The sequence below is a fragment of the Pelodiscus sinensis genome, chromosome 29 (genome assembly GCF_049634645.1).
Source record: "Pelodiscus sinensis isolate JC-2024 chromosome 29, ASM4963464v1, whole genome shotgun sequence".
Taxonomy (NCBI): Eukaryota; Metazoa; Chordata; order Testudines; family Trionychidae; genus Pelodiscus; species Pelodiscus sinensis.
This window is the reverse complement of record NC_134739.1, coordinates 5,814,379-5,831,583: the sequence shown is the minus strand read 5'-3', so window position 1 is coordinate 5,831,583 and position 17,205 is coordinate 5,814,379. Positions and strand designations below refer to the sequence as shown.

Genomic DNA, 17,205 nt, shown 5'->3' with positions numbered 1-17,205 from the left:
AACAGGGCTTAAGGATGGCCGGAAGCAGTGCCGGCAGGGCATAAGAGGAGGACTTAGAACGTGGAGATGCTGTCTCAGGCTAGCCGAGGGCTGCGCTTAAAGGGTCCCGACCCCCACCCCGGACACACAGTTCTCAGGGGTGCCCCGCTTGCAAAGAAGTTCTGGCTTGGAGTGCCCAGAGTACCCACACTGGGCACATCACACCACTCGGCCATCAGCCCGGCTGCACTTGCTGCAGGCTGCCATCTGGAGAGAGGGGGCAATTGGGGAGCTGCAGGAGAGCTTCCACCCCCAGAAGCCCACAGAGCCAGCCCAGTCCTCCCCATCGGGGGCTCGTACCCCATTCCTCCCTCACCTCCTTCCACTTACCCTTCCCTAGCCCCCCTTCTTATTGATGTACAAAATAAAGATAACGTTTCTTCCAACATTGACTCTGTCTTTATTGAACAAAACTGGGGGAGACTGGGAAAAGGAGGTGGGGAGAGGGGAAGAGAAAGGCTGGGAGAGGGGAGAGCAACTAACATGATCAGGGGTTGGGAACAGGTCCCAGATGAAGAGAGGCTACAGAGACTGGGACTGTTCAGCTTAGACAAGAGGAGACGGAGGGGGGACAGGATAGAGGTCTCTAAAAGCAGGGGTTGGGTGGAGAGGGTGCATTCATAAAAGTTCTTCATGAGTTCCCATAGAGAAGGACTAGAGGACACCAAAGGAAGGGAATGGGTAGCAGGCTTGAAACTAGTAAGAGAAAGTTGTTGTTCTTCCCAAAGCAAATAGTTAACCTGCGGAACTCCTTGCTGCAGGAGGCTGTGAAGGCTACAACTAGAACAGAGTTTAAAGGGAAGTGAGATCAAGTCATGGAGGTTGGGTCCATGGAGTAGTCTTAGCCAGGGGGTAGGAGTGGTGTCCCTGCCCAAAGTTTGTGGAAGGCTGGAGAGGGATGGCACGAGACAAATGGCTTGGTCACTGTCTTCGGTCCATCCCCTCCAGGGTTCCTAGGGTTGGCCGCTGTCGGCAGACAGGCTACTGGGCTAGATGGACCTTTGGTCTGACCCAGGACGGCCATTGTAAGCTCAGGGCTCAGGGGTGGGGGTCTCAGTTGACCACCTTGATTTTCATGCACACCTGCTCCTGGGTGGCCAGGCTGGCAGCTCTCCTGCCCTAGACGGCCACTTTCCTGTGCCTAGTGCGGAGATCGTGGACGAGGTCCACGATGTCCGCACTAGCCCAGGCAGGTGCCTGCCTCTTGCGGTTGTGGGAGAAAAATCAAATAACTCCAATTGTGTCTAAGGGGAGACTGTGCAGAAATCATAACTTTCTAAAAGAAAACTGCTGTAAGGGTTAAAAAGTTTTCCAGGCCTCTCTCCCTGTAACAGAGAGAAATCAAATTAGCTCTAATCAAAGACCCTTACAAATGACTATCTCAAATTCATGGATACTCCTAGTCTGTCACAATTTGTCATGTAAACCCTTATCTTTGTCACAGTTTGCCTTGTAGACTCCTCCACTCAAGTTCTCATGTGGCTTTGTGTACTGTAAAAACTTACTTCTAGCACTCCTGGGGTGAACAGAAGTCTCAAAGTACTTCTGCTGAGACTCTGATATGTTAAAGAAGAACAATCCACAACTGAGCTGTCTAAGCATTCTGTATAAAGGATACCTGAATCTGTCTGTCAGGGCTGCTGCTTCACTCTTGGAAGTGACAGCCTGCATGCATGCATCATAAAGTTTTCTCTTCTAAGTTTCTTTCCTGCCTCACTGATTTGACCTCCGGCCTCGAACCCTTCTGGGGGCTCTGTACCCCAGGGGAGCGAGATTTCCCCCTCAATTTGGTGTCAGAAGTGGGATGGCTTGGAACTCCAGTTGGAAAGGCTGATGACGGGGAATGGGAACGGACTACAGCGCGCATCTGGAGGGTAAGGGATCCATTTAAAATCCCCCGGTCCGCCTCCCTGTTCTCGTCACCAGCTGGACCGGCTGGCGGTAAGAGTCATCTTTTACTTAAAATTTTTTGTTAAGAGGCTTGAGGGAAACTTAAAATGAAAACACTGGGTATAGCCAAATAGGGGTTGGATTTTGTTGTTGTTGTTGTTGCTGACTGATTGGTGGCGAGTCCAAGCGCATGGTTTTGAGTGAGTGAAGTCCGGAGGGGGACCGCAGCCGCACCAGCGCTGTCAGTGTCACTGCACAGCTGCTGAAAGCAAGGGCGGTTTCCCCCGGCACATAAGGATTGTGAGTGAAGCTGACAGTTTGTGTGGACTCCCACACTATCCTTGGAGAGGGTAGTGTTGCTGGACGCCTGTACTATCCTTGGAGAGGGTAGTACTGTTGGGCTCCTGCGCTGTCCTTGGACAAGACAGTGCTAACATGGATAAGATTGCTCCCTCAAGTCTGTCTCCTACTGAGGGGAAAGGTTTCTCACAGCCTGGGACTCCCTTGTCTCAGATGATCAGTCAGCTAGGTATTGCCTGCAGGTTTGAAACTAAGGAGACTTAAGGAATTATTGAGCATTTGGAATGGCTATACTCAGGGGAATTCCCAGAATAAATGGCAACTAGAACTTTGACTTACAAAAGCTTGCTTATCTTAGAGTTTTCCTCGAGGAAAAACATCCTAACCAGATGGAATATTGGTGCCTCTGGGAGGATGTGGCAGTAAAAAAAATTAATCAGAGCATTATGGCTAGCAAAAAAAGATTCTATTGAAAAGCTGCAGCAAGAATTGGCTTCTCTAAACAGCTTGATTCTCCAGATGTGCCATCTGCACCCCCACCCCACTTTGGACCCTTGTCAGCTGAACATTCTTTCCTGTTATCTCCCTGTTCTCTTGTAAACCTTATGGGACATGACTTGTTGTGTAAATTGGGTGCAAACCTTCTCTGTAGAGAGGAAGGGATATTTGTTGACCTTCCCCCCCTATCAGGCTCCAAATTTGATGGCATTACTACTCTCAGAGGAATCTAATGAGACCTCAGGACATACACCCCTCCTGGACCTCTCAGATGTCCCAGAGACATTGTGGGCAGCCCATGTGAATGAAGTGGGGTTGCTAGCCTCTGCAACACCAGTGCAAATAACATACAGACACAACAAGCCTTTCCCAAGGGTAGCCCTGTACCTATTGGCTAGGGAGGCACAAGAGGGCATTAAGCCTGTAATCTCTCCCTCCTTAAACAAGGGATACTTGTTTATACAACTTCACCATGTAATACACCTATACTACCTGTGAAAAAGCAAATCTATAGATTTGTAGAAGACTTAAGAGCCATTAATAAGTTTGTAATCCCTAGATTTCCAGTAGTACCTCACCTGGTTTTCTGTAATAGATTTATGTTCTGCCTTCTTTTCTATTCCAGTGCATAAGAATTCCCAATTTCTCTTTGCCTTTTCCTTTCAGAGTCATCAATTAACCTGGACATGTTTTTGTAAAGTTATTGTAAAAGCCCTACTCTGTTTTCTCAGTTTTTAAAAAGCTGACCTTAATTCTCTCTCTCTTCCCTGCAGTTCTGTGTTAGTTCAGTATGTTGATGATGTGCTAATTGCTAGTAAAACTGAGGAAAGATGTAAAACTAATACCTCTATGTGTTAAAGTGTCTTGCTAAAAAGGGTCACAAGGCTTCCAAAGCCAAATTGCAATTTGTAAAACAAAGAGTTCAGTACTTAGGACCTTTACTTTCAGGAGATGGCCGTCAGTTAACACCTGAGCTAATCTCACAAGTTTTTTCCATTCCTCACCCTTTCACCAAAGTCAGGTACACAAATTTCTGGGTGCAGCAGGATATTGCAGACAATGGATTCCTAACTTTTCTGAACTCACCAAACCCCTTACTATTCTACTCTTAATCTTAGCTCCTGACCCAGTGACCTGGTCCCCAGAATGTGAATCTGCTTTCCTTTCCCTTAAAACTCTTCTCTCACAGCCACCTGTTCTAGGCTTACCTAATTATAGCAAGCCTTTTACTCTGTTTTGTCATGAACAGGATGGAATTGCAGCTGGAGTTCTCTGTCAGCCCCTTGGGCCCACACCTCGTCCAGTAGCTTATTTTTCTGCAACACTGGACTCAGTAGCCCGTGGGTTCCCACTTTGTCTGAGGGCAGTTGCAGCTGCTGCTGAATTACTTAAAAAAGCCCAACCTGTCACATTAGGCCACAGCATTATCTTACAGGTCCCTAATGCTGTCTCTGCTCTCTTACAGCGACACCGCACTCAGCACCTATCTGTTCAGAGACAAACCCTGTATAAGAATGTTATCCTCTCTTCCCAAATGTGGTAATTCAAAGATGTAATGTACTTAACCCAGCTATTTTTTCTCCTTTACCCTCTAATGGTAAAGCACATACCCATAACTGTGAAGAATTGCTTGAGCACTGTGTAAAGCCTCCCCAAGATTTGTCTGCTCAACTGCTGGAAAATGCAGTTCTTGTATTGTATACTGATAGCTCATGTAAAAGAAATGCAGTTGGTAAACTAAAGGCTGGATATGCAGTGGTCTCAGATAATAATGTTTTAAAGGTTTTTTTTCTCTTCCAGAAATCAAATCAGCTCAGTCTGCTGAGCTCATTGCTTTAATTCGTGCTTGCCTTTTAGCTTCCGGACAGTCTGCTGCCATTTATACTGATTCAAAGTATGCTTTCTCTGTCTGTCATGCCACAGGACAAATTTGGAAACAACGAGGTTTCCTTACCTCTTCTGGCTCTGCTATCTCACATGGTCCCCTTATCTCCCAACTCCTTGATGCTATTCAGCTACCCACATCCCTTTCTATTACCCATTGCCCGGCCCACACAGGTGCCACTGATCCTGTTTCTCTGGGTAATGGGAATGCTGATGCAGTGGCCAGACATGCAGCAGCACATGGACCTCTGGCTCCCTTTCAGATTCTGGTCTCTCTTTCCCTCCCTGTTTCTTTGCAGGACCTGATAGAACTACAGCAAGCTACTCCCCCTGCGGAGAAGAACCTTTGGGAGAAAGCAGGCTGCTCCTTATCCCCAGCTGGGATAATGGGTGCACCTGATGGCTGCCCAGTCGCCCCAAAAATCTCTCACACGGCAGCTTGCTCAGGTGTCTCATCAAATGACACACATGAGCAAAAGGGGGGTGGCCTCACAAATCCCAAAACAATGGTACGCCCCAGGCATGCACCTAGAAGCTGTCTCAAGAATATCTAATTCATATCTAATTCATGTGTGATTTGTAAGCAGTTTAATGTTGCAGGAGGCCCACAGGCTAGCAGCCACACAGAAAGAAGAAACCTAGACATAAAATGACGGTTAGGAGAGCTTGCACCTGCAGGTAAAGGAAGCCCTCCCAGCACCTACTGATGTGCCGTGCCACAACATCCAACCAGGCGACTACGTGTTCGTGAAGGAACATCGCAGAAAGAATTCCCTGACAGCCCGGTGGAAAGGACCGTTCCAATTGCTGCTCATCACCCACACAGCAGTAAAGGTGAAGGAGCGCCCCTCGTGGATCCACGCAAGTCATGTATGCCGAACTGCAGATCCAACAGAGCTGATTGACCCCGTCACCCAGGACCCCTCCCTGGAGGAATCACCTGAGGACGAGGTTCAGCGGACCGAGGCGGCAGACTCTCAAACCAGACTGTTACCAAACCGGCCTCCACCAGGAGCTTCGAGGTACAACCTCAGAGGTAGGACTGTGCCAGCAAAGACCTACAGGTGAGCCTGGTGCCCCATAGCTCTCACAAAGGGGAATCCATTCCAGTATTGAGTGAACTAAGAGACTACGAAATCTCGAAGAGTGCCTGCAGAGGCAAGCCAAACAATACTAACTGATTAAGTTTAGTTAAAAGACTGCTTTGCTAGTTGCTAGATAATTACTATATTATTATTATCCTTTCTACTTTAGAGACTTAAGATACTATAATAAGATGGGGATTGTTTTCCTTCTTTTAGTAGTCAGAATAGCCTTAGTGTATAACTTTCCTCACCCTTATTGGGAAGCCCTGCAAAAGGTTGTGTCCCTCACCAATACCAGTGACTGTTGGATATGTGAACAGCTTATAAAAGGCTCTGAAGGCCTTTTACCATTACAGTTTATCCCAACTCCTGCCTCCCTGTGGACCAGACCCCTAAAATTCAGATTTACTGGTAGTCAGTACTCTACAGGAGAGCGGGAGTGGGTAGATGCCCAGAATGATAACACTGTGCCAGAAGTACATAGTCATGGGGGGGAACCGGCAGATTTGGCATAAAAAGCTGATTGCCTCAGGGATTCCCCTTACTCAAGCATTACATCCATCAGGGACTATGTTTCCCTTATGTTTCCCTTATGTTTTAAAAGCAATATTGGCACTGGTAAAGATCTGGGGGTGAATGGGCAGTGGATCATTTACCCAACTGATAAAGAAAACCTCCCTCTAAGATAAGAATTCATCCTAGCAAAAGAAGAATACTTAAGAATGTCTAAAATAACTTTGAGTAATACTCCAATAGGAGTATTAAAGGGGGGAATTGTGGGAGAAAAATCAAATAACTCCAATTGTGTCTAAGGGGAGACTGTGCAGAAATCATAACTTTCTAAAAGAAAACTGCTGTAAGGGTTAAAAAGTTTTCCAGGCCTCTCTCCCTGTAACAGAGAGAAATCAAATTAGCTCTAATCAAAGACCCTTACAAATGACTATCTCAAATTCATGGATACTCCTAGTCTGTCACAATTTGTCATGTAAACCCTTATCTTTGTCACAGTTTGCCTTGTAGACTCCTCCACTCAAGTTCTCATGTGGCTTTGTGTACTGTAAAAACTTACTTCTAGCACTCCTGGGGTGAACAGAAGTCTCAAAGTACTTCTGCTGAGACTCTGATATGTTAAAGAAGAACAATCCACAACTGAGCTGTCTAAGCATTCTGTATAAAGGATACCTGAATCTGTCTGTCAGGGCTGCTGCTTCACTCTTGGAAGTGACAGCCTGCATGCATGCATCATAAAGTTTTCTCTTCTAAGTTTCTTTCCTGCCTCACTGATTTGACCTCCGGCCTCGAACCCTTCTGGGGGCTCTGTACCCCAGGGGAGCGAGATTTCCCCCTCACGGTCCAGGGCAAGCTCCCGGGAGCCGCCAGCCTGGTCCCGGGAAGAGGGGGTGGGCTGGGGGACATCGGGTGGGTGGCTCGAGCTGTGCCAGGTGCAGGGTCTGCTGGCTGGGTGCTGGCAGGCTTGCACCTGGCACGGGCACCGTAGCCAGCCCATGCCCCTTTAAGGGCTCCGGGGCCGGGAGGGGGGCATAGAGTTTCCCTGGTGTTGGCCAGAGTGGCCACCAGGGAAACCTGGGGAGGGCTAGCCTCCCACTAGTTCGAATTAAGGGGCTACACGCTCCTTAATTCGAACTAGCTAGTTCGAAATAGGCTTAATCCTCGTAAAATGAGGTTTACCTAGTTCGAACTAAGCGCTCCCCTAGTTCGATTCAAATTCGAACTAGCGGAGCGCTAGTGTAGCGCCTATTAAAGTTAGTTCGAACTAACATCCGTTAGTTCGAACTAACTTTGTAGTGTAGACATACCCCATGAAAGTGAAGTGAGGAAGGAAGGGATTCCAGTTTATAAAAGAGGCTTGGACCCTTCAAACACAACCTTTGAGTAACTGCATGTGAATGGGGAGAGACAGGAAATACGCACTTAAATTATTGGGATATTTTTACAATATTCATCTCCTTTCTGATCTATTTAGAGGACTTTATGTGCTTCGTCTCATGGCTAGAATTATACAATAATCAATGTGTACAGTTTACAAAGAACAAAGAAAAACATTTTAAATCTAAAAAAATTAAGGCAACCACATCAGAGGGCACACTCAAAGAAAAAGGACTAGCTACTCCTTTACAATATTACCAATAATAATTTCTGTATATTAAATGGATGATTGAAAAGAACAGGGTATAATTTACTATTGTTAATACCCTAGCAAAACTCCAGAAAAGCAAAATGGCTCTGGGAAGGGATACAGTCATTGGAATCAATCAATCAATCAATCAATCAATCAATCAATCAATCAATCTCTTTCTTTCTTTCTTTCTTTCTTTCTTTCTTTCTTTCTTTCTTTCTTTCTTTCTTTCTTTCTTTCTTTCTTTCTTTCTTTCTTTCTTTCTTTCTTTCTTTCTTTCTTTCTTTCTTTCTTTCTTTCTTTATCAAGCCACAATTCTTATTATTTAAAATTCCAAATAAAATAAATCTATGAAAGGCAGTAAATGTTTATCAACAGATGCCATTTCTGGAGGTTCTATAGTTTGAATTCTAAACATCATCCCCCTAAATTTGTCTGCAGACATCAATCACTCAGAATACTTTTGCCAATACAATATTCTGCTGGCAACATTGGAACACAGCCAAAGAACAGAACAATTGCTCGAAGTCAATGTCACTTCAATAAATTATTTGGATTTGACAACAACAGATTTGAGGAGGGAAAAAAAAACTGAAAGAACTACTCCGGGAATCTGGTGCAGAAAACCACAAAGTGAATGAGCAAACACACTATCTATTGTAGTGACGTATGTTTTAATGGAATCCCTTCTTAGTAGGCTGATGAGCTGCATTTAAAACTCCAAACATCAGGACTTTCATGGCCCCAGATAATGACCTAGAATGTTATTTAACGGATCCACATTCTCTTTTCTACTCTTACTGTATTTACTGCTCTCCACAAATAAAACATGGGCCTCCCACTTTATTTTCAAATGATAGAGAAACCTGCCCAAAGAAAATGGTGTTCTGTTCCATTCCAGAAAAGGACAGGCCCAGAGCCAAACTAGATGCTGCGCACTTTTCCTGCTTCTACCCAGGCATTCCTCTCCAGAACTGGGCACTGAGGACAAGGTGCCCACAGAGCGCCTCTGCCTCTGCACAGAGGAATAATAGAACTCCTTCAATCCCAGCTTCCAAGAGCATCCCTGGTTCACAGCATGAGGAACCGAAGATGTGAAACCCATTTATGTAAATTAAGAGAGATTACAGTATTGGTTTGAAAGGCTTCCACAAAAATATTGTACACCATACATGATTCCAGCTTCATTTCAAATTTAAAATGGATCATTTTGTACTTTTCTGATTGTTAGTAAATTCGTGAATGTCCAAATTACAATAAAAGCTCCCAAAACTCAAAGAGAGGGACATTTTACTAAGATAGAAAAATGGTGCACAGAGTCTTAACATAAGAGAAGTAAGCCCTTGCCAAGCCTTACCTTGCCCAGATCGGCTCTGGCGGGAGTCTACACTTGCCTGTCTTCGGTCTGGTGGCTCCTCGCTCCCTCCATCTGCATGAGAACCAAAACAGCATAAGTAAATCAGCATAGCGGATAGGTCAGGTAGATGCAACTTTTCCTCAAAGACCATCACTTATCTTCTAGGAACACCAGAAAAAACCATCAATCTTGTTGTATGTGTGACAGAATTCAAAAAGAGGAAAAACAATTGATTATATCCTTTCTGGTATTTTTTTTATTTCCCACTGTAGCCATAATACATGAGGGCATTGAAGATGAACAGACTAAAAAAATTAAATAGCTCTGCATTTAATTTTCTTCTGCTGTTCCCAGACTTCTTAATAAATCAGAATCAAACTTGTGCTTTTTCCATGAGTCAATTAATTCTTTTGTCTTGAACGGTTTTGTAAAAATACAAAAAAATTTAATATATGTGAAACAAGTCCATAGTCAGCAATAAATTGGAATACTGTGTTACATGTTCCTTTCCTTTGGAAATTATTCTTGAAACAGATCAGCAAAAAAAAAATGTTTTTTAAGTTATCGCCTCCTGAAACTGTTTAGTAAAGCTGCAGCAGTAAATAATAACAAGTAAATCTTGCTAGACAGATGCTGAGAGGAACATGTATATATTTTACAGTTAATTACATGCCACTCTTCATTGATCAACTGACCAGATTAGCAACAATAGATGAGCACATCAATAGAGATGTTTCAGTACATGTAGCAAACACATGCTGAAAGCAAAAACACGGAAGTAGGAATTAAATGAATCATAGTCTGAGAATTATTTTAGCCCAGCTGTACAAAATATTGAAGACAATAACAACATTAGTCCTTACTCAGGCCAAACTTCTAATGAAGAATTATAAAATGATGAAACATCTTAAATAGGACGTTTTCATCAATAGGTACTTCAGGACTGGGTCAATAGCTTTGAGTGTACAGAAAGGTAAAACATACGATTGAAATAAAAGCATAGTATTATATCAACACAAAATTGTTATGGAGAAATCAAGTGAAGTTTGTCACAACCTGCTCAGTTATCATATGCAAAAATGGATGTTTTTCCGGTAAAACTACACTTACACCCACACGAGGAAGAAGCCTTTTCCCGAAAGAGCTCTTTCAGAAAAAGGCATGTGTGGATGGGGAACAGGGTATTTTTTTTTCCAAAAGAAGAGGAAAGAAGAAAAAGCACAGATGCCTTGATGGCCACTCCATCCATAGTAATCACAACTTAAATGCAAGATAGCGTTCAATCAATACGCAGTGTGGATACTCTTTCAGAAGAAGCTTTTCCAGAAGAGATCTTCTGGAAAAACTTCTTCTGAAAGAAGCCTGCAGTCTAGACATAGTCCAAGGTGCATACAGGAACTCCAGCCATGACAGCTTCCCCAGTCACATTTCTATTCTGGCTGCAAGGAAGTGGTGTCATAGTAGCCATTCTAGCAGCTCTATATCCCTGAATTCCACTATTCTGGGTTACCCTCCTGGCTTCCTGGGGTTGAATACAGTGGCTACGTCTACATTGGCCCCTTCTCCGGAAGAGGCATGTTAATTTCAAAGTTCAGAATAGGGAAATCTGCGGGGGATTTAAATATCCCCCGCGGGATTTAAATAAACATGGCCGCCGCTTTTTTTCCGGATTGGGGAAAAGCCGGAAAAAAGCGTCTCGACTGGCCCGATCCTCCGGAATAAAGCCCTATTCCGGAGGATCTCTTATTCCTACTTTGAAGTAGGAATGTAGGTATATGCACTATGAAGTAGAAATGTAGGTATATGCAAGTAGGAATAAGAGATCCTCCGGAATAGGGCTTTATTCCAGAGGATCGGGCCAGTCTAGATGCTTTTTTCCGGCTTTTCCGCAAGCCGGAAAAAAAGCGGCGGCCATGTTTATTTAAATCCCGCGGGGGATATTTAAAACCCCCGCAGATTTCTCTATTCCCACTTTCAAAATTAACATGCCCCTTCCGAAGAAGGGGCCAGTGTAGACGTAGCCAGTGAGTTTAGGGCTGTATTGTACCACTGAAGTGGCACACGGCAGCACTAATACAACTGAGAACAAGGGATGCATATATCTACATTTTTCACTATAGTATAAACTTCTTATTGGAAAATTCCTTCCCCTAGTTTTCGAAAAAACTGTTGTACATGAAGACAGAATGAAAATCACCAACAGCCCCCAGGCAACAAGCCCAGATTGACAACCTCTAAATTAGTGGTTCCCAACATTTTCTACACTGGGGGCTGGCAAACCCATTCACAAACTTTTGGCGGACCAGTAACATTTATTTGCAGATTTTCATATTAATTATGCAAATACTGAATATGCAAATAAAATGTTACCAGTCCGCCAACAGCCCCAACTCCCACAGACCCCCACTGCCAGCCCTAACCCCTAAAGCCCCCCACCCCTCCACCTACCCCCCCAGTGCTAGCCACTGACCCCAGAGTCCCCCTGCATCCAACCCCCTTAGTCCCAGCCTCCCGCCCTCAGAGCCCCCCAGTACCATCCCTGCCCCCAGAACCTCCAGACTACTAGCCCCACCCCCAGAGCTCCCCAACCCAGACACCCCAGTGATCTCCAGTGTTAACCCCCTGCCTCTTAGAGCCCCCCAACCCCCAAACCACCCAGCACGAGCCCCACCCACCTCACCTAGCCCTGCACTGCCTCCCAGCTGCTGCCTAGGTCACAGCTGCTCTAAGGCTGCCGAGCCAGGCAAAGCGCTCTTCCATGTCCAGGAAGACACCCTGCCTCGGCCTAGCGCTGGTTGGCTAAGAAGAGGAGCAGGACATACCTCTCCCAACAGCTGCGGTGGGAGCGGTGTACCCTAGCCCCAGCCCCCAGAGCCACTGTGGTCCAGTCACCAGATGTCTGTGGCCCAGCAGTGGGCTGCAGACTGGCAATTGGGAACTGCTGCTGTAAGTCATGGAAGTTTCAAAAGACCGCTTACATTCACAGCATGAAAATACAATTCAAGATGATTATTTACTTAACTTGTTTTTTTATAATGGCCTCTAAAGAAAAAGGAAAAAACTGTATGGGTGAGAAAGGGCACACATTATTAAAAAAGTCAAAAAAGGTCCACTTATTTTACTTTTATGGCCTGTACTCCATCATGTAGAGCATGCAAATAAAACTCAAAATCTTATTACAGTTCTTTAAAAAACTGCATTAAAAGGAATAGATTAAATATTTGATGTGATTAAATTAGTTTTTAGGTTTTTGGAATATCAGCTAGTACCTCTTTATACACTTCATCTCTACAAGCATTTAGGTAACAGTGATATTAGTCAGTTTGTTTACATTTGAGTTAGCTTATTGTGTTGATCAAAAGTGCTTAATATGAGTTGTAGTAAGTGTACATTTTCACTGGCTAGCACAGAAAAACATAATAAATTATCTTTAAAATGCATCCCTCTATAATTTAATTTAAATTAAAGCATTGCATAATCCTTAAATACCCTAAACTATGCCTATAAAACACTATTTTAAAGGGTACTGAAAATCTGAACTAAAATATGGGACCCCCCGGCATGAGCTGGAACTAAGCAAGTGCAGCTCAGTCCTGGCTCGCGCTAGTTTGGGACCATGGTGGCTCTGCATTTTAAATATAATAAGAGCCAGGCAGCTTTACCTCATTTAAAATGCAGAGCCGCAGCAATCCTGGCTCTGTCCCAGCGTGCGCCGGTTGGGGACATACCCCCGCTGCAGTTGAAATGCAGTTTAATCGTTTCAACTTCACAATTATTCAGTTACTCTCGTCTTAACATCTTTACCTCTGATCAATACCAGTGTTTTCACAAACTAACAGAAATCTCCACTAACAAACGTATTTAGTGTATACTGAGACAAAGAAAAATCTTGTTAATCTTTAACTCATTAAAATAAAAAACAGATGAGAGAAAGGAAAGGATGAAGAGGAAAAGGAAAACATGAAAACTGTTCATTCCTTCTGAGTCACCTGGCACTGACCACTGTCAGAAGACAGGATACTGGGCTACATGAACCATTGGTCTGACCCAGTATGGCTGTCCTTACGTTTATGTTATTCAAAACTTTTACACACCATATACTATATGTAAAGGTACGGTACACAGCAACATTATTTTGAAATAACTACAGGCAGTCCCCGGGTTACGTACAAGATAGGGACTGTAGGTTTGTTCTTAAGTTGAATCTGTATGTAAGTCGGAACTGGCATCCAGATTCAGCCGCTGAATCTGGACACCAGTTCTGACTTACATACAGATTCAACTTAAGAACCCCAGGCGTCCCCAAGTCAGCTGCTGCTGAAACTGATCAGCAGCTGATTCCAGGAAGCCAGGGGCAGAGCAACTCTGCCTCGGGCTCCCTGTAGTCAGCCGCTGGTCAGTTTCAGCAGCGGCTAACTTGGGGACGCCTGGGGCAGAGCAGCTCGGGTGCTGCTGGGTTGGTCCAGTAGCGCGGCCGCTCCTCGGCGCTACTGGACCAACCCAGCAGCACCCTAGCTGCTCTGCCCCAGGCGTCCTGATTCAGCCACTGATCAGCTGGAAGCGCCGGGGGTCCGGCCCTGGGTCCTGCGCGGCTTTGTTCAGCGTCTCCCTGGTCTGCAGACCATAGAGACGCTGAGCAAAGCGGCGCAGGACCCAGGGCCGGACCCGCGGCGCTTCCAGATCAGCTTTAAATATCCCGCGCTTGATTTGCATCTTCCCAGCCGCGCACCATTTTTTTTTTAAATTTACAAGCCCGGAATAACTGCCCGCGTATACATGCGGCAGTGAAACGGGCGTTCAAAATAAAGCCCTATTTTGAATTACTTGTGATTCCTCCTGCAATGAGGTTTAACAGGTAGTTAGAAATAGGGCTTTATTTCGAACACCTGTTTCACTGCCGTGTGTAGAGGCGGGCAGTTATTCCAGGCTTGTAAATTTAAAAAAAAAAAAAAGGCGCCTGGCGGAGAAGATGTAAATCAAGCGCAGGATATTTAAATCCCGGGCTTGATTTGCAATTCCGAATGCCTACATTTTCAGCCCTATTCCGAAACAGGCTGCAAGTGTACACATACCCGAACTGGAAAAGCTTTTAAAAAATGAATAGTCTTGCAGCACCTTAGAGACTAACAAAATATGTATATGGTATCATGAGCTTACATGGGCACAACCCTGTTCTTAAGAAGAAAAAAGTGGGTTGTGCCCATGAAAGCTCATGATACCATCTACATTTAATGTTAATCTCTAAGGTTCTACAAGACTATTCATTGTTTTTCAAGTTTTTCCATATACCCAAATGTTTGAGCACACTCTATACTAAGCCCCTGTGTTATATTCCTGGGAAATCCCTAGCCCAAGGCTCCCCTCCAACCCTATAATCTCCAAAATGAACAGAACCCTCCTTTTGTGCAATTACTCTGCAATACAAATGAAGCACAGAAAAGTCTAACTTCCCAGACAACAAACAATGCTTTTGCATACTCAATAACCCCAATGACGCTTTCAGGGCATTTACTTCAATATTTTACAGTATCTACTTTTGTGACACAATAGTTCAGATCGGGACGTACACAACTCGATGTTGCAGCCCTGTAACAGGGACTTACTTCAGACAAAGTAAGATCCTGCCACAGCTGTGGTGGAAAGCAATTGGCACAGGAACTTCTGCTAACATGTAATATTCAACAATAAATTGTTGAATCCATCTAGAATTGGTTTGGAAAGACAGGGTATGATTCATGCTATTTTAGCATAAAACATGAACAACATACATGGATTTATGAAAACTTTTAGTTCTATTTTAATAACAGGAAAGCTCTGCTTATACCAGGATTCTGTACCGGAACCAGTTGGGTTCAACTTATTCATAAATAATCCATATATTTGTATATTCATAAATAATCTGAAGAAATGGAGTGGCATAGCTTGCAGACAATAGAAAATTCACTCAAGATCATTAACTCCAAAGCTATCTGCCAAGAGTTAAAAAGGGATCTCATGAAACTGGGTGACTGGGCAACTAAATGGCCGATGAATTTCAATCTTGATAAGTGCAAAGTAACACACAGTGGAAAACAATCTCAACTATACATACAAAATGATGGGTTTCAATTAGCTATTAGCACTAAAAAAATGTTGGAGTCATCATTCAGAGTTCTCGAAAAACATCCGCTTAATGTACAATGGCAGTCAAAAAAGCTAAAAGAATGTCAGGAACCATTAGGAAAAAGATAGTACAACATTATAATGGCATTATATAAGTCCAGGAACATACACAACTTCAATACTGGTTGCAGTACAGATCCTGGTATAAGCAGAGCTTTTCTGTGTTATTAAAACAGAACTAAAAGTTTTCATTAATCCATGAATGTTGTTCACGTTTCATGCAAAAATAGCATTAATCACAAACCGATTCTAGATGGATTCAACAATTTTGGTGGCTATATCTCTAACAGTATAAGTTAGAAATGGAAAAGGTACAGTGAAGGACAACAAAAATGAATTAAAGATACTGAACAGATTCCATGTGGGGAGAGATTAAAAAGCTAGGATTGATCGGTTTTGAAAAGAGACCACTAAGGCAAGGTATGACAAATGTTTATAAAATCATTCATGGTGCGAGAAGAGTGTGAATCATGAAGTATTATTTTTCCCGTAATATAACCTAAGAACTAAGGGTCACTTAATGAAGTTCATAGGCAACAAGAAAAAAAACAAACTAAAGGAAGTATTTCTTCGCTTAATGCGCATTCAACCTGTGGTCAGATGATGTTGTGAAAAACCAAGCCACGCTGAGCCCCTCACCAGTTAACCAAGTAAACATGCTGGTATGGGGCATACTTACCAGTTAACCTTTTACATCCCCCTACTCACCAACAGTGTCATAAATGATAAGATCCATTGATCGATGGCTCAGTCATAAGGCAGAGATCAAACAAAAATAACAATAAACTGCCATAAGCCTGACACTGCTATTCCTTTATTTAATTGCAACAGTCCTTAAAGCACACATGGTGCCTATTATTTTTTTTTATAATACTTTATCTCCTTTTTATCTGACAAAGCAATCATTACTAGCAGGAAAACACAAGGGTGGGTCACGTTTCTCAATGGATGCTGGGAAAACTGCTGCAAGAACAAACTGCATTATATATGCCAGAGCTCTATAAAGCTGTTAACAAAGAACACTCCAGCATAATAGCTTGAGTCAATATTTGTAAAAGTCTTAACTATACAGTGTACTACACGGTATACAGACTGTTAGAAAAACACAGCACACCCACAATAAACCAATCCAGTAGTTAGAAACTGATTTTATTCCACCCCAGTCTGTCATGCCTTCCAAAATAAAAGTATAGTTTGGGGATACTATATCTGATGCAATATGTCTCAAAAGGCTCAACAACTGTAAAGTCAAATTACAAATTGGATCAAAGCACGTTGATTACAACACGGGACTGTAGCAGGATCAATCGCAAGGCCTTAGGGCACTGTTGCCATGTGAATGACCAGCCCAGTTCCCTTTCTAGACTGCCTGTGTCTCTCTCATATCAAGGGCTTGCAAGTACCATGGAGATTCAGCATCCTAGAGAATTCAGGTCAGGCTAATGACATTCTCTATACGTAGTGTGACCCGGCTGGACAGTAAAACAGACATTAGGAAAGACTGGACCAGAATAGCACAAATGCATCACTAAAAAAGGATACTTTTTTATATTAGTAGACAAAATTTCTTCCTAATAACAAGGCTTACATAGAATTCAACAACACTTCGAGTCTTAAATAAGCATGTTCCTTACAAAATAACTGTATTTTCTAATAAGTGAATATTGCTATTGAAATCACTCAATAAAGGAATGTAATAAAAAAGAAGACAATATCATCGGAAACAATTCAATCCCTCCATGCAGGAGCTGCTGTACTGAAACTGTGTGTGATGGAACCCGGCTTATACAGCTCATATACAGAGAACTGAAAACTTTAATACTGCTAGTATCCTGACTCCTTTGTAAATACTA

The 17,205-nt window shown here is 43.4% G+C and overlaps 1 protein-coding gene across 15 annotated transcripts in view; it reads right to left on the bottom strand.

Annotated features, from left to right (window-relative positions):
* Positions 1–17,205, bottom strand: part of TANC2 (tetratricopeptide repeat, ankyrin repeat and coiled-coil containing 2) — a 711,362-nt gene that overhangs the window by 345,627 nt on the left and 348,530 nt on the right. For all 15 annotated transcript variants that reach the window (XM_075911616.1, XM_006125755.4, XM_075911614.1 and 12 more), the window contains one exon: positions 9,191–9,262. In XM_075911616.1, coding sequence (XP_075767731.1) covers positions 9,191–9,262 — 72 coding nt within the window. The remainder of the gene's footprint in view (positions 1–9,190; positions 9,263–17,205) is intronic.